The sequence below is a fragment of the Chrysochloris asiatica genome, unplaced genomic scaffold, assembly GCF_000296735.1.
Source record: "Chrysochloris asiatica unplaced genomic scaffold, ChrAsi1.0 scaffold00085, whole genome shotgun sequence".
NCBI classification, from domain to species: Eukaryota; Metazoa; Chordata; class Mammalia; order Afrosoricida; family Chrysochloridae; genus Chrysochloris; species Chrysochloris asiatica.
In genome coordinates, this window is record NW_006408603.1 from 11,900,802 (window position 1) to 11,925,911 (window position 25,110).

At 37.9% G+C, this 25,110-nt stretch overlaps 1 protein-coding gene across 1 annotated transcript in view; it reads right to left on the minus strand.

The window, feature by feature from the left end:
• Positions 1–25,110, minus strand: part of NTNG1 (netrin G1) — a 509,839-nt gene that overhangs the window by 206,156 nt on the left and 278,573 nt on the right. The window contains exon 2 of the mRNA XM_006865985.1: positions 24,166–24,806. Within this exon, the coding sequence (XP_006866047.1) occupies positions 24,166–24,806 (641 nt within the window). The remainder of the gene's footprint in view (positions 1–24,165; positions 24,807–25,110) is intronic.

Genomic DNA, 25,110 nt, shown 5'->3' on the forward strand with positions numbered 1-25,110 from the left:
TTTCACTTCACCTAGAAAGACCTCTGCTGCAATTCCACCAGTGCTTCTGGATTTGCCTCTAATCTGAATGTGTGTCTTAAATTGGGACCTCTAAACCTCCCCAGTGCACAGGAATTTGTAGTTTCTCAAAAGCAACATCTTTCAAAAGAAGTTCCTCCAAACCCAGAGGAGACTAAGAACTGAAAATTGCATTACATATTTCTAGAATTCCTTACTGGTAAAGATTCCCATTAAAATTAAAAGCAGAATTTTCAAAGAAGGCAGAGCAAATTCAGGGTGTCTATGTTTGGCTCTAGTGAAAAAGAAAATTCCAAACTTTTTTTTCTAACTGAGTTGATCCTGATACATTTTCCTCTTTTATGCCAACTAGCAGGGTCAATGGGCATTATAGTACTGTCACTGTGTATATCAAGGGGACAATATTAAGACTGCCAGGATGAGCCAATGAATCTTTTATAACTATGGTTTCCATTCTTAAGAGCATTCATGAAATGTCAAAATAGGCCATCCATCATCAGTGAAGATCTATGCATGTCCATGACCCACAGGAAATGGAATCAAATATAACTGCACTTACCCAGAACCAAGGAGCCAACCTTAGACACCCTGCACTTTCTCAGCTTTCTTTCCAATTCCTGGTTTTAATTTTTAGGGGGAATCTCTACCAGTAGAGAGCTCTAGAAATATGGTAATGATATATTTAACCGGCTGAGGTCTTTAAAGTGGAAGGAAACAATTAAGACAGATAACCTAAGTGCACATTAATGAAATACAAAAGAATATGAATTATATATCAGTATAAATATAAACTCAGCCCAGCAATTTAAGAAAGTTAAGAGAGGATTAAAAGAACAAAAGATATCAATGGTTAATTTTGATAGAGCCTACATGTTGGAATCTGGTGTGGCACTGTGGGTAAATGTGCCAGACTGCAAAGCCGTTTGAACTGCGTGGTCGGTGGTTCAAGCTCACCAGCTGCTCCTCAGAAACCCTATACAGGTTCGCTATGGGTGGGAACTGACTCAACGGCACTTAACAACAACAACAACATGTTGGAAGCTTAATAAAAAACAACTTAAAGAGATACAAAGCTGCTTTTGAAGTCATAATATTCCATTACAGCTATCATTCTAGATATTGTACATATATTTATATTCTTCAAAATAACTCATCAGTGTGGGTAGTATTTGTTCCAGTTTATAAACAAGGAGGACTGAGGCTCTAAGACAGTTAAGATGCCTAAGCATATGAACTAGAGCAGGTAAACAAGCATATACTTCCATGCTATTTTCTTAGTTTAGTTTGTGTCAAAAATTCAATGGTGGTATGTAATTTCCTTCGGCATCATATTTCAGTAGTAAAATAACACTGGAATCTTTACATATGCTGTTGTTAGTAGCAAAATCTAATAGAATAATCAATATCAGGGAAAGAAGCAAATAATCAAATTGCAACGAAGCCTCTTGGCTTAAACTCATCAATGCTAAGCAAATATAAAAAGTGTAACCCTGAGAGATATCCTTTTGCTTCTACAGAACTCTTGTTTTCCATAAATAACATTTATATTTAATGAAAACAGGATTAACTTTGTATTGAAAATTGAGCCTGTCATTCAGTCTGATTAAACAACATGCAGCCTTGCAAATCTGCGTTTTACTCAATATTTCTGTGTGTCTGGAGCCAACTTTATTCTGAATATGTTTTCTAGATATAATGTATCTATATTAGGAAAGGACAAGGAAGAGTCTTTCTAAGTGTATATTTAGATCTAGTTCTAAAATAAGACATTAAGTTTTAGTTGAACCGTAAGAAATTGCCAATATTATTCAATCATTTTTAACTGATTAAAATAACAATTTCCTATGGTTCAACCTAACATATGGAGGTAATTGTTCAGTGATAACCTTGATGAAGATGAGGCGATTAGAAGGTCCTGAAGGAAGCTTCTCCCATCCTAGAGACCTCCGCCTCCTTGCTGTTGCCATAGAAACCTTATGCACATCCTTATCACTGCACAGACCACACTGCTTTATAATTTCCCTCTTGAAGTGTCTGTCAACCCATCCAGGTGGTAGCAACTTGAGGATAGGGCTATAGCTTTTCATCTTATGTCTCCAGCAGCTGGCACAGAGCTAGAAACTAGTAAACACTAAACATTTAAGTGCTTACATTTATTTGTACTTTGTTTTGAATTTTTCACAATACTTAAAAGGAAAGTAGGACAGATATCCTTTCCATTTAACAGTTCCAGAACTAGAATCCATGTGATGGGTTCTCAGTGAAGTGATGTTTCACTCCTTTTGATTCTTACCAATTTCCATTTTCTCTCAAAGCACACATCATTTCTATCTAAGTAAATATGAATGGTTGTCCTTTTCTTTCTTAAGCCACAAACATAAATTATTCTTAAAATCACAGAGTATCTGCATTAACAGTTTCAATCAAATGCACCATACTTCTATTTTTAAAATGATTCTCCTTCCCTTTTAAATTATGATGTCTTTCTGACATTCCCTGGACTATTTTTCACATATGTTTCTGTTATGCATATGGGGTTATCTACAGTCTAGTCTATGTAATGATAAGGTTAAGAAGAGGTCTCTATGATCTTTGATATTTACATTACACATTTCTCAGCAGGCTTCATCTACTTCTGAATGGGTCACCATGGAACATTGCTGTTGTTGTTGAGAGCCACTGAGTCAATTCTGCTTCATAGCTACCCTGTATTGTGGTTCTGAGAAACAGCTGGGGGGTTTGAACTTCAGACCTTCTGGTTAAAGTCCAATGGTGTGACACTGTGGGTTAATGAGCTGGACTGCGAAATCGGTTTGCAAGGTCAACAGTTCAAGCTCACCAGCCACTCCTTGGAAACCCTATACAAGGTCACTATGGGTCGGAACTGACTGGACAGCACTTAACAACAGCAATCTTACAGCATCACACCAGGAGTCCCCATGGAACACAGAAAAGCCTTATCTCACAAGCATGTGATCTGCTCACTTCGCAAATTCACAATGGCTGAATAAGTGGTGGAACTATAAGAATCAGAATATTCATGGCCCCTGGGGTGTTAGAGACCTACCTTTGAACCAAAAAGGGAGCATGTGCCCTCCTTTATAATTTCATTTAATTTCTTGTCATTGATGAAATCAGCATTAAAAATGTTTATGAGGTCAATGTGGATGAGATTTTACAACAGATCTACTCATCCTGGGTAAGATAGGTAGAAAAAGAACCCTTAGGTATCTATAAAATTTCCAAGGGTCATCACTTCCTGTTTGTTCTTCCTTACCTTTTTTTTTTTTTATTATTATTCCAAAAGAAGATAAAAGCTTCCCAAAATATTTATTTCTTCATCATGTTTGTACTATACTTTCATTCCAAAACACTAATCTTTATCTTTACATTAAGGAACCCGGGTGGCACAGTGGGTTAAGCATTGGACTGCTAACAGCAAGATCAGCAGTTCAAAACCATCAGCCACTCTGTGGAAGAAAGATGTGGCTATCAGTTCCCATAAAGATTGACAGTCTCGGAAACTCTACAGTACAGTTCTACTCTGCCCTACAGGGTCGCTATCAGTTGAAACCAATTCGTTCACAGTTGGTCTTTTAGCACTTACAGTGGGCTGCAGGATATTTTGGGGTCATTGAGAACTATCTGGACTATGTCAGTGAATGTAAATTGTTGGCATCTGCTTATTTTCAAAGAAATATTTGTATGTGGATGAAAATGTATGAATGCAAACTAGCAACTTACTTTATTTGCAGATCATCTATAGGTCAATTTACTCATTCATTCACTAACAAATATTTATATCTAAGTTTCTTCCTTCATCCTCTTATCAGTCTCAGAATTCCAATTTTCCACAGGCCATCATCACTTCTAACTTAAACAGAATTGTAAGCTAATTACTATCTCATTTACCTGGTGTAGTGCTGTCAAGGAAACATTGGACCACAAGTTCACTTTTAACCCCGAGCTCAGTGGTTCAAACTCACCAGCCACTCCTTGAAACCCTACATCCGGTCGCTAAGAGTTGGAACCCACTCGACAGCACTTAACAACTGTCTAAAACAGGTACTGCTCTTGATTTCTAAAATATTTTCGGCGGCACATCATCTTTCTAGTTTCATGTTGTAGTTGTTGTTATGTGCCGTGGAGTCGGTTCCGAGTCATAGCGACACTGTACAGGGTTTCCAAGGCTGTAAATCTTTACGGGAGCAGAAAGCCTCATCTTTCTCCCGCGGAACAGCTGGTAGTTTCGAACTGCTGCTAGTTTCATAGCTCTGAAAAATTTGGTCTATCATTGTAGATACCCATATTTTTCTCCTCAACTCCATGGCACATCACTACCACCACCACTACCATCCTTCACCAACAGAAGCCCTGCTATGCATCCTGACTTTAGTCCTGCCGTGGCACTGTGGGTTAATACGCCAGAGTACAAAGCCATTTGAACTGCAAGGTCGGCAGTTCAAGCTCACAAGCTGTTCCTCGGAACCCCTATATAGGGTGGCTGTGGGTCAGATTCGACTCGACAACACTTAACAACAACAACAACATACATCACAAAATCAGTAACACAAAGCTGTCTTTTTCTTTCTGTTCTCTTAAGAATATTCTTTTGAAAATGTAGTAACAGAGTCAATAGACAGGAGTCATAAGATGGGGATTTGAGAGCTAAACTGACCTTTTCTTCACCCTGGCCATACGATGCAGGGCATAGAATGCTCAAGTTATTGTGTTAGGGCTATGAGAGGTGAAACAGGAGGGGGTGGGAAGTAAGTCTCTGCTTTGGTCCTTGTGATTTTATTTAGAATTTGTCACCCCAAGTCACCCAAAGTGGATGTCTATATAGATGAGTTCCCCAGATAATGGTGTTTTCTTCCTTTCCTTAGTTCATGTGGAGTGATTTTGGCTTCAATGTGTATTTTTTTAAAATATTTCTATGTTCACCTATTGGTTTTTGGAGTCCGGGTGTGGTTTTGTAGGTTAAGCACTGGGCTTCTAAATGCAAGGTCAGCAGTTCAAACCCACCAGCCTCTCCTCAGAACACCTATACACGGTCTGAACCAACTTGACGGTACTTAACAACAACTGGCTGTTAAAGGAGCCCCGAAGGTGTTGTATTGTAGAATAAACATTGAATTGTTAACTGCAAGGTTGACAGTTCAAACCCACGAACCGCTTCTCAGGAGAAAGGTAAGGCTTTCTGCTACTGTAAAGATTTCCAGGTTCAGAAACCCTCTACAGGGTCACTGTGGATCAGAATTCATTCTATCGCAGTGAGTTTTGTTTTATTTTGTTGACGTTTTAGCTATGCTTCTTTGCATTATTATTGTGTGTGGTTGCTCTTGGGATTCTCATATATATTTTTAGTTTTTTTCACAGTCTAGTTAGATTTAACATGACACCACTTGATGTAAAAACCTAAGAACTTGTAACAATATAGGTCTGCTTACCCCTCCTCCCACCTTTTATATAGCAATTGTCAAATGTATTATATCTACATACATTATAAATCTCACAATAAGGTATTATAATTTTATTTTAAACTGTCTTAGGCATTTTAGAGAAAAAAAGAAGATAAAATAGTCTTTTTTATTTATGCATATACAGGCAGTCTCTTGGATTACTAACTTTCTGATTTTTATGTATAACCTCTATCTTTAAAACAAGCCCATTCAAAGCCTATTGTATTAAAAAATTCAAGGTACATATGAATTCTTAAGTGATTTCAATGAATTGTTTTGGTACTTATTGCAGAGTTTATAGTTATTATTTGCAGGAGAGGTATTCCAATAGGAGATGCTTAAACATAACCAGAAATAGATACTTGGTGTAGTTTTGGTAGGTACTTAAAACGACCTGAAAATCCTGAAAGGAAGAAGTGAGGCATAGGAGAGAACCTTTCCACCTTGACTCCCTGTGGAGCTGGCCTGGGTCCATTTCTATTCTAAGTTCAGGCAGGTACAGTCTTGAACCTGAGACATAGATTTCAGAGCTTAGGCTGGTAGGTAGTAGAATCAATCCTGGGGTGACAGGATGATTCTATTAGACATCCTAATGGGTTATGAGGCCATGGTTGGGATCATGGGATAGTCCAAGGTGTATCTTGGATTAAAATTTATAAATATTTAGACATTTAGTACGCATAGGTTTTTATTTGTATTCTTTCTTCAGTCCTGGAAGTGTTAGAAACAGACCTGATATCTGTGTTAATGAAACTGGCTTTTCATATTTACTTCTTCCATTCCGTATCCATGGTTGTGATCTTTCATAACAGTTATTGCAACAGTGAAAAGATCCTTATGCTAAGCCATCTTATATACAAGTTTTAGCATAATGTTTTAATTTTATGTCTGAAGGAAAAAACCGTCATCCTCCCCAACATACAACACTCTACAAACCCCTATAGTGGTCCCCCATTCCTTATTTATCCTATACAATCAAAACTGAGTGTCATATAAAAGATCCACCTTTATTATTGCGATCCCTGACAATTAAACTCACGTCCATTCTGGTTGCTTTTCGTTTCTCCTTGATACAGAGAATCCCTTCTGACCAAGTCCATGTGTTTGCCACACAGACAATAATCTGTCCTGAAGGACTCTCAACATAGTGTTTTTTCCAACTGGCATACCTCCTCCTTTTCCTGGAACTCGTTAGAAACTCAGAAACATTCTCCAAAATCTTCCTTCAGCCCAAAGCCAAGCACAACATTAAAAGTGGGAAAGGACAAAGAATGTTATTAAAATAGGGAGTATACAGAACAGGTAAATGAAGACATCTTAAGATTTCTGTGTTTTACATTGTTGAACCAGGAGGTATTGCATTTATTCTATTACTTAACTTTATTGTTAGAACATATTTTGTGACTATATGTGAAGAGTACCGATAAACACAAAGAAGAAAATAGAAATACTCATGCTTCACCACTGTGAGCTAGCCATACATGGTGTTCTTTCTTTCTCCCTTTTCCTCATTATTGCTCATCCTGTTAATACTCTTTTTGTTCATCTTAATATGCCACTTGTGAGTGTATATAATGAACTTAAGTTATTTTAGTAAAGTGTTCCAAAACAGTTAAGCAGATAAATCTGTATCACTTGAACCTGGTCACAGTAGATTTCTATGTCTCTTCAGCTTAAACGATTTGCAACCCCACCCTGACTTGATCACTGTTTAAAGGCCTTAATTTGTTGGATGATTACGTTTTCTTTTGTCTTACTTGGTTGTTGAGTTCACAAGATAAGCATTATTTGAAGACAATATTGTCTTCTCATCTAGGAAAGGATTCATGAATCATAATTTCTGGTCTTGAACGCACCAATCAAATAAATAATGAAAGAAGCTGAGGTGCCTACATGGGTACGGTATTAATAGCTTCCAAAATATGCATATTACTCTGTTACTTAGGATGTTGTGATTGTTCTTAAGTGCCATTGAGTAGATTCTGACTTATAGCCAAACAATATACAATTTCAAAGGAGTGAGCTGATGGGTTTGAATTGAGGACCTTGAAGTCAGAAGTCCAGTGCTTATCCTACAGTGCCACACCAGGACTGGGATGTTGTTGTAGTTGTTAGGTGCCATTCAGTTGGTGCTAACTCATAGCGACCCTATGCACAATAGAATGAAACACTGTCCATTCTGGCGCCAAGCTCACCATCCTTGCTATGTTTGAACGCATTGCTACTACCACTGTGCCAGCCCATCTAGTTGGGGGTCTTCCTCTTTTCTCTAACCCTCCCCTCTAACAAACATGATATCCTTCTCCAGCAACTGGTCCCTCCTGACAATATGTCCCAAGTATGAGAGACAAAGTTTGGCCATCTTGGCCTCCAAGGAGCACTCTGGCTGCAATTCTTCCAACACATATCTATTGGTTCTTTTGGCAGTCTATGGTACTTTCAATATTCTCCTCCAACACCATAACTCAAATGCATCAATTCTTCTACAGTCTTCTTTATTCACTAGCCAACTTTCACATGTATATGAGGTTATTGACAATACCATAGTTGTGTCAGGCACACCTCAGTCCTTAAAATGCCATCTTTGCTCTTTAACACTTTAAAGATGTCTTATATAGCAGATTTGCCTAATGCAATAGGTCGTTTAATTCTTGACTGCTGCTTCCATGAGTGTTGATGGTTGAGCTGAGCAAAATGAAGACTTTGACAACTTCAATCTTTTCTTCATTTTTATGTATATTATTAGTCCAGTGGTGTGGATTTTTGTCTTCTTTACATTGGACTGGAATAGATCAATTTTATTCTCTAACTTGGGACCATTGGCTGAAGCCTGAAGCACTGCAATCCTGGTATATTGGATAAAGTGGCCTAACTAAAAATATTGGTTTATTGACTTCTTACTATGTGCCAGGTCCCTTTCTAGGTACTGCAGGTACAGCAGTGAGTAAAATGCAGCACATTCTACGATGATATAAATGCAGCAGAATCACATATCCATTCTGTTTTCACATTTTAAAAACAAGCTAGATTAAATTATTTTTGTGACTTCTTTCAGTTCTGAAAGAAATGATTCTACAAGGCTATGTCTATTTATTCCAATGCTGGGATTTATGACACAGTCTCATTCCAACGTGCCAAATCCTTAACCTTTTAGACTCTCCATCCCTATCACCTCTTGGCCCACCTCCCCCCCCAGCTGTCCCTTATTCCTGCAGCACTGGAGGATCTATAATTACATGCAGATGTCACCAGCATGCTGTAACAGCTTTGCATCCCAGATTTCCTGGTAGGACCAAATGAGAGGTGCTCAAAGATGACTTTTGCTCCCAAGACAGCAACACCGTTCCTAGATAGGTGATATCCCTTACCTGTGTATAGTGATCAGTTTTTCCTGGGCTCTAATTTGATATTCAGTAGTCCTGGTGTGGCACTGTAGGATGAGCACTGGACCAAAAATTCAATTTGAGTCACAAGGTTGGTGGTTCAAGCTCATCAGCCATTTCTCGGAAAGCTTATACAGTGTCGCTATGAGTCGGAACAGATTTGACAACACTTAGCAACAACAATAATACTTAAGGAGCCCTGGTAGCACAGTGGTTAACTGATCAACTGCTAACCCAGATGCTAGTGGTTTGAACCTACCAGATGGTCTTCAGGCAAAAGATGTGACGGACAGTCTGCTTCCATAAGATGATAGTTTTGGAAAGCCTATGGTGCAATTGCACTCTGTCTATAGCATTATGATGAGTCAGGATCCACTGGATGGCTACCAGTGATTGTCAAACTCTGCAGCAATTCTGCAGAAACCTTATACAACAACAACAACAACAATCACTCTTGAGAAGCAAAGGAAACGGAAGAAATGTGCATTTCTCTATAAGCAGCCTCAGGGTTCAAGAACAGATTACAAAGCAGATGAGAAAAAAAATTTTTTTAAAGAATATATTAAATACTGGTTAATCTTATCTTCCTTTACATGCATAGTTTTAGTTTATTGCTGTAATTAGAGTTTGAGGGGTTTACATATGGGAGGAACAGAAATCCTTCAGCATCTCTATTTATCTCTAAAATGCACCAGATTGTAACACTTGGCATTTTATTTTTCACATCTTTGCTGACTCTTTCATCATAATTTCTCTAGCTTAAAAACAAAATTTTAAAAATGCCCCTATCTATTCCAATTGAGAACATCATTTCCCATAATTCTAAAAGATAGATACATAGTACTCTTCAAGTTTTGAAAAATAAAGAGCAACAGTTAAGTAAACAACAACAACAACAAAAAAAACAAAAAAACCCCCACAAATAACAGATATTCCCTAGCAAAACTTTGCCCATGATATTCTCATTAAAAATCAATGTAGCTATAATATAGTATGGAGAGCTATAATATAGGAAGGGTGTTACTTAAAGTTAGATCTTGCTGTGAAAAGTCTGTTTTTAGCATTGCAAAGAGTTTAAACATACAAGTAGGAGGTTTCCATTTATTTTCCTATATCATTTGGAGTTCTTGTGTGGGGCTGCAGGTTAATGCACTGGACTGCATGATTGGTGGTTCAAGCTCACCAGCCGCTCCTCAGAAACCTTACAGAGTATTGCTGTAAGTCGGAACCCAAACAATGGCCCTTAATAACAGCAGCATTACGTAAGTCCTATGATGCTGGTGCATGAAGGAAACTTGTTACTTTAGATGAGTTCTTGGGGGTATTAATAGAAGTCTTTTGACTAAGAAAGTTTGGGAAGTTCTGGGTTAAATAAAATGAAAATGTTTCTTTCCTGTAGGACACCTCAAGGCCTTTAATATGCTAATATGTATTCTGATTCTCCTAGAAGGAAATCTTTGAACATTTCCCAAATGTATTTGACCATTATAGTCTTGATTTGAAGAGTAATTCTGAGAAACTGTAATCTAGTATAATGCTCTCATTTTGTAGATAAGAAGACAGAATATACTTACAGTGGTTAGGTGATCTGAGCTCACAAAAATTTTCTTTTAAATTCTATCCCATAGTCCTTTCTAAAACATGACACATAATGATTTTGGATTCCTAATGTTTTGTCTTCTGTCTTTTCAATACATTGATAGCATTAAATAAGCTTGGGCCAGTCTCAATTCAAGAAAATGTCAACACAGTTTAACAACAAATCCATAAACTACCATGTAGTGAATTATTTAATGTCTCTTCTAGTTTGTAAACGCTCTGCAAATGAATTTTTCCTGATGGGTCTGGGTAAGGAAAGGTGTGGGAAGATGCTGACGGATTATATGATTCAGTTGGTATTATTAGCAAGATAATTGTGAATGGTCACTTTTGCCATCCTGTTGGATATGAAATACACCGTCTCAGAAGCAGAAAAGGAGATCTCGCTACCATCAAGAAGAAAACGCAGGAATGGGGCATGTCCTTTGGTCCCCAAGATAGCTGCACCTTGAACTTCCTTAACCCAGGGAGAGACAGCTGTGACACCAGAGGAGTTAGAGATGTGGCAGGAGCAGAACCCAGGGCTAGAGTTCAACACAGAGCAATGGGCTTCCAAGCCAACTGAGCAAGTAAAGCTGAGTGATTGGAAGAACTGTGCCCTGAGCATTTCTAACTCTGAATTGTAACCTGCTAATTTCCCTAACAAACTCATAAACATGAGACTCATTAACAACCTGCAATATGCCGATGATACAACCTTGCCTGCTGCAAGTGAAGAGGACTTAAAATACTAATGAAGATCAAAGAATGCAGCCTTCAGTATGGATTGCATCTCAGGATAAACAAAACAAAACTCCTCACAACTGGACTGATAAGTAACATCACGATAGAGAAAAGATTGAAGTTGTAAAAGAAGATATCAGTTTGAGGACTAAGGTGTGTCTGACCCAAGTCATGGTATTTTCAATTGCCTGATATGTATGTGAAAGTTGGACAATAAAAAAGGCAGACTATAGAAGAATAGATTCATTTGAATTATGGTGCTTGAGAAGAATATGAAAAGTACCATGAAATGACAGAAGAACAAACAAATCTGTGATGGAAGAAATACAGCCAGAATGCTCCCGAGAAGCCAGAATGGTGAGATTTAGTCTCTCATACATGTCATCAAGAAGGACCAGTCCCTAGAGAAGGCCATCATGCTTGGTAAAGTGGAGATCAGTGAAGAAGAGGAAGACCCAACGAGATGGATTGGAATAGTGTCAGCAGCAATGGGCTTGAGCGTAGCAAACCTTATGAGGATGGCACATGACCTGGCAGTGTTTCGTTCTGTTGTGCATAAGGTAGCTATGAGTCGGAACTGATTCAACAGCACCTAACAACAACAGGGACATAGAGAATGTAGCTGGAATGCAGCTAGTATATAGTTTTCATTACAAATGCTAAATTATGTCAGGGAACAAATTATTTCATTTTTCATCATGTGCTGTTCTGCTTACATATACTTGTTTTTCTTCAATAAGGAGACACATCTTTCCTTTAATGACCCACTAGCTTAAAATTTCTGTGGCACCAGGGAATTAAGGATAAAAAGACAAGCTCTTAAAGTGGGTTGTTTTCCTGCATGCTAATGAAGTTCATAATTTAATTGGAGGAATTATTAGATACATTCTCTACTTATAATGGTGCAAATCTCAGAGGAAAACGAGTTGCTTATGCATAGCTTCTCTTTATAACTTGTGAAATCCTCAAGGATTAAAAAAAACATATGTTTCATGTCAGAATGGCACTCAGTTGTCCATTTAAAGTGGTGCATGCCATGAATCTTTATTAAAAGTGTTTCCGCTGGAGTTAAGCTATGTGTTGTCTTTTATTTTTAATCCTGGTTACCAAGTATTTCACTTAAATATCTTATTTACTGGAGATTATTCTGCCTGTAAAAGAAAAGAAAATTGAATTTAAGAAAATTAAATGGTGGAATGATGAACTATATATCTGCTAGTAAGTGCCATGGAGTCAGTTCTAGTAGTGACCGTGTATAGGGTTTCCAAGGAGCGGCTGGTGAACTTGAACCGCCGACCTCAAGGTTCAAAGTGAGTTTGCAGTCCAGTGCATTAGCCCGCAGCACCACAAGGCTTGGTGTGTGAAATCAATGACAGCAAATTTATGACATTCTATTATACGAAAGAGGTAGCACACTAATGTACTGTAATTCCAGGAGGGAGAATGTGGATTGATGTGCAGAAGTTAAAAAGGCAGATTTCTCTAAATTTAAGGATGGTTGTTGTTGTCAAGTACCATAGAGTTGGTTCCGATTCATAATGACCCTGCACAGGGCTTCCAAGGCTGTAAATCTTTATGGGAGCAGAAAGCCTCATCTTTCTACCACGGAATGGCTGGTAGTTTCAAACCTTGAGGTTAGCAGCCCAATTCGTAACCACTACACTACCAGAGTTCCTAAATTTAAGGATGGACATTCTTAAATATAGTAGGGTAGTTGACCATTTCCACGATTTCCCACTAACATTTGTTGTTGGTTTGTTTTAGTGATTGCTGATGCCCATTAATTGAAATCAGTTGTAGATATTAACAACTTAAGGAAAACATGTAAAAAACAGAACACTGAGAAAACTATTCATGTACTTAATTTTTCTCCCCAGAAAAAAACCTATCACTTTTATTTGATTTTAGCAAAACCTATATATACAACAATATGATAAATATTACCATCAGTACATTTAAAAAGTTGATAGAAAATTAGGTAAGAAGAGTTAGATTTCAGAAAAACACATCTCTCCAGACACTAGCTTTGTACAATGAATTACTGAACCAAAAGTCAAGAAGAGGGCCACTCCAGAATATTCTGAAAAGGACAGAGTCACATGACTTACTGCTAGCTTGTTATTATTTAAAGATGGCTCCTTCAGGAATCTCCTAGGCTCTTTATTTGTACTATTTTTCTTTTGAGGCTCCTCAGCATATGAAGCTGAAAACCTTAGGGAGCTCAGTTCTATTCTGACACATGTGTCAGAGTTGACATTAAAACAACAATTTTATATGTACTGGACTCACTTCAGTCTGGTGTGGCTGTAAGATGGGGTTTGTAGTTGTTGTTGTTAAGTACAGTGGAGTCTGTTCTGACTCATAGAGACCCTGTATAGGGTTTCCTGATGCTGCAAATCTTTATAGGAACAGAAAGCCTCACCTTTCTCCCATGGAACAGCTGGTAGTTTCGAACTGCCAACCTTGAGGTTAACAGCCTGATTCATAACCACTATACTACCTAACTAACATCCCCATTTTGTTACTTAATTATGAGGTGAATGCTTAAAAAAACAAAACAAAAAAAACTCATGAGACTCCAGTGGTTCTCAGCTTTCTCATCTTTAAAATGGGCTTAATACTTGCCTCACAAACGTTGTAAAACTTAAAGAAACAACATATTTGAAAAGAAACTTGTAAACTGAGTGCTATTCAAATGTTAAGAACTGCTACTTAAATATTTATGGGCTGTTACAACAATTTTAATTTCATATTTCTCTCCGGATTTCCTATTTCTCAGATAATTCTTTAATTTTCTTCATATGTTAACCTCCTGAAGCAGTTCTACAGGGTTCTGATCACAATCATTTATAATTACATTAAGAAAGAAGATAATTCTATTATCCATGACACCCATTTCCAAAACGTCAGCATCACAGTTATATTTTAATCTCAAGCCTCTTTCTGGAATATTAGGGTAGTATTTTCAAGCCAATAACTAGAATCTCCATTTTGGTTTGCCACCACTGGAAATGGTTCCACAAAAATAACCAACCAGTTCATTAACTACAACCCGGTCTATCATTCCTTCATTTCTTCTTCAAATATGATTGGTCACTACATCCTATTGACTTTGTAAGCAAATCTCAAACCCTTGTGTTATGACACCTTTCATGTAATGAGGGTAGTAGCTTTTTTGGGAAAAGAGCATGCATTTTTGTTAAACAAGCTACTACTCTGGAATAGTTTCTACTATTGTTAAAATGTTTCTCTTCTGTACTAAATTGATATGTGAAAACAGATAGAATGTTCATTGTCCTGTGATATGGGGAACTCAGAGGATAAGATGTAGAAATACTCAATGCTCCTTGGAGATGCTGAAGGTCTATAGGGAGAAGATGAGAGAAAAAGTAAGAGAATTCTCTCTATTTCATCTATTTCCAGTTATTTTGAGTATCTTAAAATGTTGTGCTGTTTTTAAGCATAAACTGTCGGCTTAGAATATTCATTTTTCCACACACAAAACATGATACAAATGTCATATCTTCATGTAAGCTTTTACTAGCCTGCCCAGGTTAAATTAGTAGCTCTTTCTCAGCTACCTGGCACTTTATACATTCGTATGCTAAAAGCATGTAACCCAGGGGGCTAAACTGAGGGGACTGCAAGCTTTGAGATGAAACAAAGTGTATGCTTTGTTGTATGTAAAACTGATGATCTCCACTGTAAACTTTCACTCAATTCACAGTAAAAAATAATTACATTTTATTTATTTATTTTGTTTAGATGTCTGTCTTCCCTTTGGATACAAGCTCCTTGAGAGCAGACGCTTTGGCTTGTGAATCTTCATATCTCCACTGTCTAATCAAGAGTGGAGAATATATATTTCTTAGTGACAAAAGAGGGAATGTGTTATAAAGACAGAACCTCATAATTAGGACTATTGGGAAAGAATGTACAATTGCCAGGACGAGTGCTTTCAAATGCAGGTGAAGAATAAATTACTTTGGCAGATTTATTAAAATTTTGCTGGAACAAAGACTTTGAGAATTTACAGGAAGACTGATGTAATTAATTTAATTATATGACAAGAGAAGATATGTTGAATCCTAAGCTCATACCCCACGACTCCTCTGTCAGTTTGTCTTACTGTGGTGGCTTGTGAGTTGCTGTGATTCTGAAAGCTATGCCACTGGTATTTTAAATACCAACAGGGTCACCCATGGTGGACAGGTTTCAGATGAACTTACAGACAAAGACAGACTAGGAAGAAAGAGTGACGAACTACTTCCAAACATTTACTCACTGAAAACCTTATGAATAGCAGAGAAACACTGTCAGATATAGTGCCGAAAAATGAGCCCCTCAGGTTGGAAGGCACTCAAAATGCGACTGGGGAAGAGCTGCCTCCTCAAAGCAGAATTGACTATCATGACACGAATGAAGTAAAGCCCGTGGAAGAAAAGCCCTCAGGACCTTCATTTGCTGATGGGGCACAACTCAAAGTGAAGAGAAACAGCTGTAACATCTATTGAAAATCAGAACATGGAATGTACGAGCTATGAATCTGGGAAAATTGGAAGTTGTCAAAACTGAAATGAAACGCATAAACATCGATATCTTAGGCATTAGTGAGCTGAAATGAACTGGTATTGGCCATTTTGAATCTGACAACCACATGGTTTACAATGCTGGAAATGACAACTTGAAGAGGAATGGTGTTGCATTCGTTGTCAAAAAGAACATACCCAGATCAGTCATGAGGTACAATGCTGTCTGTGATAGGATAATCCATGCACCTACAGGAAAGGCCAGTTAATACCACTATTATTCAAATTTATGCACCAACCATAAAAGCCAGTGAGGATGAAATAGAAGAATTTGACCAACTTCTTGAATCTGAAATCAATCAAACATGCAATCAAGATGTATTGATCATTACTGGTGATTGGAATGCAAAGGTTGGGAGCAAAGAGGAAGGATCAGTAGTTGGAAAATATGACCTTGGTGATAGAAATGATGCTAGGGAACACATGATAGAATTCTGAAAAATCAATGATTCATTTCAAATACCTTCTTTAGACTGCATAAGAGATGACTATATACATGGACGTCACCAGATGGAATACATAGAAATCAAATTGACTACATCTGCGGAAAGAGACAATGGAAAAGCTCCATGTCATCAGTCAAAATAAGGCCAATGGCAGACAGTGGAGCAGACCATCAATTACTCATATGCAAATTCAAACTGAAGCTGAAGAAAATGAAAACAAATCCATGAGAGCCAAAATATGACCTTGAACATATCCCACCTGAATTTAGAGATCATCTAAAGAACAGATTTGATATAATAAACACTGAAGACCGAACACCATAAGAGTTGTGGGATGACATCAAGAACATCATTTATGAAGAAAGCAAAACGTCATTGAGAAGATGAGAAAGAAGGAAAAGGTCAAAATGGATGTTAGAAGAGACACAGAAACTTGCTCTCCAGCACAGAGACGCTAAAGAAAATGAAAGAAATGAGGAAGTCCAAGAGCTGAACAGAAAATTTCAAAGATCAGCTCGAGAAGATAAAGCCAAATATTACAAAAATTGTGCAAAGATCTGGAATCAGAAACCCAAAAAGGAAGAACACGCTCAGCATTTCTCAAGCTGAGGGAACTGAAGAAAAAATTCAAGCCTCAACTTTAGTTATAGAAAGATTCTCTGGGCAAATTATTGAATGATGCAGAACACGGATGTCTTCCAATCAGTCAGCCAGTTTTCTTCCAAATTTATTGGCAGAGATAAGTGAGTGCCTCCACTGATGCCTCACTTTCTTGAAAGATTTCAGTTTTTCTTCCATCAATTCCTGGTGCCTTGTTCTTTGCCAATTCTTTCAATGCACCTTGTCTTCCAATCCAAGGAGCTCATCTTCTAGTACTTTCTATATTAGACAATGCTCCACTTCTATCTGTTAGGTTTATTTTGTCTAATGTTTCAGAAGTAGGTTGTCTGGATCTTCTTCTGAGCTTGTCTTAGTCTGGAAGCTCCACTGTCCACAATGGGTGGAATACTGTTGACATAGCTTCTAGCATCACAGCGATACATAAGCCAGTATGGCAAACTGACAAATGAGTTATCTTGCCCTACTTATAGCTAATATTAAGCAGTGACATTCAAATAGTGATGGTTTGCAAATATATGTTAATTCCTCCTGAAGAGGTAAGTGTAGGGTCCCTTCTCACTCCTGACGCCTAGTGGAGAGGGGCTTCTATACTAATGTTCTCTGACTCCTCTACTGGAAGCAAGCAGTGAAGTCATCGGAGGCAGAGTCAATTCTGTAAACAGTAACTGAGAGTCAAGGACCTTTAGGGAACTCATCTAAGCACTGAGAAACAATGTTGATAATTATATTTACAAAAACTGTGTGAAAAAAGTAAGTAATAGAGATGTGATTAGGAGTTTTCTAGACCACTGAAAACAGTTCTTAACAATTCTGTCTTAAAGTTGTTGATAAAAAATAATTTCTATAATCTTATGTCTGAAACAATTACAACATATTGCTGATATTACATCTTACAATTAAATGAGCAGATTACCAAATGTTCATTTGTCTTTCTGATTTAACAATTATTACAACAAACTGCATTACTTCCTTGAAATTGCTCACTTCAAATAAACCATAAATAATGAATGGTTTATATTCTGTTAAGTCTATAAATCTAACAAACATGTCCAACCTGTCAATTCATTTAATGATGGAAAAGAAATATTTAGAAATATAAAATTTGAATTGTATAACTATGAAAACATTTTTTTGGCATCGTACATATATATAATGCCAGCCTTTGAACTTAAACCCCTGTTTCTATAAAAAGATACTTAGGACAAATATCTAGTCCTCAATTTTCCTGTTACCCCTCATTTGGGTAGATTTTATTTATGAATTAGTCGACCTTTTTGGCCATTAGAACCATCTTGCTTCAGCAGTTAATTAACACAAGTACCATAATTTAATAGAGTTAATGCTACTTGATGCCCTTTAATGTACCTTCCATTAGTGATATTATTGTAGTATTACCCTGTAAATTAAAATGAGATCAAGACTAAGAGAGCTGCTCTTTAATTAAGGTACTGGCACACTGCACTTGTCTATTATTCACCAGAGAAAATCACCCTGATTTACTGAAGCAGGACATCCATAAGTCAGAATTAGTCCATGAAGATTATTAGGTTTATTGAACAATATAAGTGCTATGGAGTTGCTGAGACTGCCAACAGCCATGTTTCCTCTTTTTGTGCCATTATGTTAATAAATACACAGAAAAGGAGAAGTAGAAGCAAAATAAGCAGGTGGCAAAAGAACTAAAATTTTTGTAGTAAGATTATAGTTTTTGTCACCAAGAAAATCTATTATCAGATGTGTCACATGCCAAAAAGAATAGAATTGCTACAGTTAATGACAAGCAAAACATCATTATTATACCAAACAATACCAACCAGTATAAAATATAAAAGTATGGACACACAAAAACAGTGAACTGGAATTCATAGCCAGTGAATTAAAGTAAAGACTCTCCAACTATTTTTGTTTCATACCTTATTACTTGGAGTCCTGGTGTAGTACTGTGGGTTAATATGCTAGACTGCAAAGTCAGTTTGAACTGCAAGATTGTTGATTCAAGCTCACTAGTTGCTCCTTGGAAACCCTCTATAGGGTTGCTATGAGTCAGAACCAACTCGATGGCACTTAACAACAACAGTCTTAATACTTCAGGTTAAAAAACAAACAAACAAACAAAAACCCTGCATTTTGTGTCATTATCCTAATGAATATTTTGGTCCCATATCCATTCCTCTTTAGCAAAATAACTCAAGTCAATTCCCATATTATGGTGGGATCAGAGGAGTAACAAGTAGAAAAATAACATTATCATTATCAGGTAAAGACATATAAAAGTATGCCGTTAAGGTTGCAATCATTTTCCGGTAGGATGGAGCAGGGGTGGGGTGACTGGAATCAACAACCAGTTATGTTTCGGAAAGTTTATATTTCTGACATTCTTGAAATGGAACGTTCAGAATTAGTAAAGACCATAAATTAGTATCCAGTCTGGCTACAGATGATTTTCTATAAGAAAAAGCAAATAAACAAACAGGCTGTTCCTTACTGAAATTAACAAGGATAAAATTATATCTATGCTGAAAGGCCCTTGAACCAGGCAACAGGTCAGCATTTCCCTTTAGTGACTTCCTCATGAGCAGATCTTCCATATATAACTTAAAAGCTGGCGCTATCAGTCCTTGTTCCTTTAGGCCCTCCCTTATGACTAAAAATACCCAGACCATCTGGTGCCTGGTGCAGTATAGGCCAACTTCAGTTTGCCCTGAGGAATCTGGTCAGACTTTGGAGGTGACAGAGTCGGACCTCATGGAAATGGCTCACCTCTACTGGACCTTTCTCTATTGCCCAGCTGCTTCCTCAACAGCTTGCACTTGACTGGAGAACAAGAAAAGACAGGGGAGGTGAGTTCAGAATAGGGAGGAAGGCTCCTCCAAATTCCTCTGAACCACTGAAATATGATTGGAAGACACTACTAGGGTGAGGGACAAGAGAAAAATGGTCCACCTAGTGAGAGTCTACATTTCTAACAACACTTGATGGAGATGACATGCCTGGTTCCAATGACAAATCATAAAAATACCTTGCCCTTTTAAGTGTGATTTATACTTAAGACAACAAAATGAAATATACAATTAAAAAATAATAAATGTTCCAAAAAATTAAACACTTTGTTGTCAAGTTGATTTCAATTCATACTGACCATACAGAATAGCTCTTTAGGATAGAAAACAGTAGAACTCCCCATAGGGTTTCCATGGCTACACTCTTTACAGAAACAGACTGCTACATCTTTCTCCCACAGAGCGAGTGTCTGATGGGTTTAAACCCCTGACCTTTTGGTTAGCAGCCAAATGCTTAACCACTGCGCCACCAGGACGCCTTATGACAAAAATAAGCCCCCAAATTGGTCACTGACCAATCAAAAAGCTTCACAAGCTTGCGTTTTCACAAGTGGAGAAAGAGTGTTTGGGAAAATTGTGGGTAAGTGCCATCTAGTTCGTTCTAACTCAGTGACCTTGTATAGAGTTTCTGAGAAGTGGCTGGTGAGTTTGAACTGCCAGTCTTGCAGTTCAAACCAATCTTGAGGTCCCAGTGCGTTATCCTACAACTCCACACCAGGACTCCTGGGAAAGTTGAGTGTAGAATTTTTGGTTCAGATTTCAAAGCTAAGGAAACATAATGACCCTACTTATTAATGTAGATCATACTAGGATTCAAGTTCAAATTTTAGTTTATTAATTCTGACTAATATTTTTGTGGATGAACTGAAGATTTGCTACTTATGTCTGGTATGTGATTGCTAGTAATATCAACTTAAGTTATTTTCATATTTAATATGAACGAATACTCCTAAGAATAGTTTCCACCAAAATAAGATACTAGAAACTGATGAGCTTCTGCCAAAATGTTCCTAAGTATGTTGTTGTTAGGTGGTATAGAAGTGATTTTGATTCATAGTATCTCTATGTAACAGAGTAGAACTGTTTCATGATGTTTTCTAGGCTGTAATCAGTAGAAGCAGATCACTAGGCCTTTCTCCCTGAGTGACTTGTTGTTAAATATCCTCGAGTCAACTCCAACTCATAGCAACCTTGTGTAGGGTTTCCAAGGAGCAAATGGTGAGTTTGAACCACCGACTCTGTGGTGTGGTTCAAACTGACCTTGCAGTCCTGTGCTTATTCTACAGCTCCACACCAGAAATCTATACCAAAGTTTAATTGCCTGCCTTTCAATTAGAAGTTGAGTGCTTAATCATTTATACCACAAGATTTCTTGTTCATGAGTATAACAGTTACATTTTATTTTAAACAGCAAACTGATATTTAAGGCAACTACTCTTATCACCTTTCCCTAATACATGAACTGTTCTCTATAATATTGAATCTACACGATCAATATTATACCAGTCCATATTGGATTACTCATTACTCCAGCAGCTCTGGTAGCTCTGTATGATAAGTACTGGACTGCTAACCACAAGGTCAGCAGTTCAAATCCATAGCTGGAAAAAGATGGAGCTTTCTGCTCCCGAAAAGATTTACAGGAAATCTTAAGTAGGAATTGTCTTGACAGCACTGAACAATAATAACACATATATACATAGAGGGAGTTCTAGTGTGATTCTGCAGGATAAGCACTGGACTGCAAGGGTGGTTTGAACAGCACGGTCAGCAGTTCAAACCCATCAGTTGCTCCATAGAAGCCCTATCTATAGGTTACTTTGAGTCGGATCCAGTCTCGACGACACTTACACCTGGTGTGGTGCTGTAGGATAAGCACTGGACTCTTACCTGCAAGGATGGCAGTTCAAACCTTACAACTGCTCCTCGGAAACCCTATACAGGGTTGCTAGAGTCAGAAGTGACTCGACAGCACTATTTTTTGCCCTATACATATCTTCAGATATATCACAAAAGTTTTGGTTAAGTTTTGTTAAAGCTACCATAACTAAAGAGTCTTGATTTTTCAACAAGGAACAGGAATCTAGACCCGGCTGAGAGAAGATTGCCATCAATTCCTGCCACTTTCCCACAGCTAAGTACTTTTCTTACCACATCCAACTTATGTCCACTATCCCACTCTGTGCCTACCATAACCCTTACCTTAGGAGCAGGGACCTCGTCTGACTCCTAGCTGTTGTTGGTGTTAAGTGCCATCGAGTCGGATTCCAACTCATAGTGACCCTGTATAGGGTTTTTAAGGAGCAGCTGTTGAACTTGAACCATAGGCCTCCTTGTTCAAGTGGACTTTGCAGTCCAGCACATTGACCAACAGTGCCACACTAGGACTCCTAGCATAAAGATACAATATCACTGTTATCAGAGATACATTGAGACAGCATCTGAACGGCCAGGGAGTCTCAATGCTCCAGTTTTTGAGGTCTCTTGTTGCTATTATGTGCCATCAATCCAGTTCCAACACATAGTGCTCCAGTACAGGGTTTCTGAGAGGGGATGTGGGAATGAATGAACTGCTGAGTTTGTGTTTAACAGTCCAGTGCTTATTCTACAGTGCTACACCAGGGCTCAAATGGCTGCCTTTGTAGTTAAGTACCACCCCATCAGTTCTACTCATAGTGATCTCGTATGGGGTTTTTAAGAGTGGCTGGCAGGTGTGCTACAGCACCAAAACAAGATTCCCAAGGGTTGCTTTGTTGTTGTTAAGTGCATTCGAGTCAGATCTGACTTATAGGAATACTGTATATAAAGTTCCCGAAGAGGTGCTGGTGGGCTTGAACTGCTGTCCTTGTGGTTAGCAGTCCGGTTCTGTTCCCACAGTGCCACAGGGATCCTGTTGTTGTTGTTGCTGTATGTAGTCAATTCAGTTCCAACTCATAGTGACCCTGTATAGGGTTACTGAGGAGTGGCTAGTGGGTTTGAGTTGCCAATCTGAGAATCAGTATTCCAGTGCTTATCCTACAATGCCACACCAGGATGCCATAGGGATCCTAGAAGTCACTAAATTTAATGAATCAGACTTCATCAATTTAAATCTTATGCAACCTACATGATTTGTACATCACTTATGTTCTTACCCTCATATATTTTGATTTAGCTATCTTTGGATGTTTAGAATAATTCTTATTTTTCTTCTAATATTGGTGTACAGTATTATATTTAGTGGAGTCCTGGTGTGGTGCTGTGGGTTAATGCACAAATGCAAGGTCAGTTTGAACCGCAATGTTGGCAGCTCAAGCTCACCAGCTGCTCCTCAGAGAGCTATGTAGGGTTGTTATGGGTTGGAATTGCCTCATGGGCACTTAACAACAATAACAACAATGAATTATCTTCAGTTTTAACTGCTCATTATCTCAGGTTTTGACTGCCATACTATAATTATTTTGATAACACCCCAATTTGAAAAACGGGTTGTGAACCTGTATGTTGGTTGTCCTGGTTCTCATTATTCAAGTTTTTCATTGAATTACTTTGAAATTCTTGAAAACTTTTCAATTGTGTATCTGGTATCATATCAAATCCAAAGACATCCCTGATTGTGACCATTAATGTGCTTAAACTTTAGTTGCTTGTCCATCCGTGATTCACAATGATGGGTGCCCAATTTAGTTTCATATTTTAAATGGTATTTTACAGAGTCCTGGTATAGCACCATAGGAATAAGCACTGCACTGATTAACACAAGGTCAGTGGTTCAAACCCACCAGCTGCTTCTCAGAAACCCTCTATAGGGTCACTATTAGTCAGTCAGAAATGATTCAACGGCACTGAAGAACAATAACGTATGCATTTTAAGATAATAGCATCAAAACTTGAAAAGTAGATCGCGCGCCTCTTAAACAACTGCATTCTGCTTCTAAATACTTTTGGTTCTTCTTTAATAAATTTGAGGAAATATAGTTTTCATTTCTGGAATCTTTTTGTGCAACATAACAAGACATAAGCAAGGAGTTGTACCATGTTGAAACCCTCTCTTGAGAGTATAGTACACTAGTAAGATATGTTGGGGAAGCAAACAATCACTGGTCTCCAAATATTTCCTTGCATTTGAAAACAATGATAAGACATAGTTTTTGTTTTTCACTCACTGATAGAGCAGCCATCTCTGTTCTCCTTAGTTTCACTGCCTTAAATGCCTTAACCCACTTCCTGTTCTAGAAAGTTCCTATGTCTCAAGTAAGATGCTTATTATTTATTTATTTGCCTTTGTTTAAATGCTGAGGACTCCTGCCAGGTTTTGCAGCAGCAATTCTGGAAATTACTGTTGAACCAGAAGGCTTTCAAATGCCTTCAATGTACCTCTATGCTGGTGTTTCTGAGAAAATCTTACAGTAGAAACTGACACATGTCATTCTATAGTTATGGGTCCAATACATTGATATTTTCCTTGGACACATCCATTCCCTGTCAAGTCAGAGTTCTCTTACCTTCCTTGTACCTTTACGTCTGAGATGGCATAAAAGTAGCGTGCCAGGTGTTGCTCATCTACAAATATTTCCCCGGTGGCTGGTCTCAAAAGCCTTATCCTCAGGTCTGTGATTGTAAAGAAATCTCTGAGTTTCTTGGTTGTATCCAGCTGTCCATAAAGGGAAGCCATATTGCGTAGCCGAGGTCCAGCAAAAAACGCGAACCTGTCTTTGATTTCAAAACTGATTATTTTGCTATTTGTCATATACCCCGTGGAGTACTCTTCTGTGCAAATAATTTCTAAGACCGTGTGCTGTGATAAATCCTTCACGGATTTAGGATCCATGTGAAAAGCATCTAAGCAGTCTGTGGCATAATACTGATAGGGTTGCCATGTTCGTCCATAGTCGAGAGATTTCTCCAGGATCATTTGGTCTGGGCGTCCAGATTCAAAGGTAATAATTATGTTGTCTGTGAGCTCAATGGTTTTGCTCCAGGACAGAGTGATGTTAACCTGGAGAGGCTTTGGATACTCCTTCCAAGTAGCAGACTGCCAAAATGTGGAGGGATGTCTTCCTTCAAAATCAAACATCAGCTCAGGGGGATGTGCCAGTTCAGGGGTACTTGCATCACACTCATTATTGCACATGTAGGGGTTGCCCTATGGAAGAAGAACAAAAGAGAAGGCATCAAAACACTGGTCTAATACAAGTCTTTCCAGATTGTGATTGCCAAGTAAGCGGTTAGGAAGAAAGAAAAAAAAATCAAACAAACAAAAACCAAACCTGTTTCAGAAATCACTTTTTATTAGCCCTAACTGGATTCTCCTCTTTAATAGCTTAAACAAACAACAAAAAAAGAAAAGCAATATGGCAATTTTCTTGTCTTGTTTCCTTTCATAGACTTTAAGAAATGAAAACAGTTTATTTATCCATATGTGTTAGACCCATAATGTGGTCACAGAA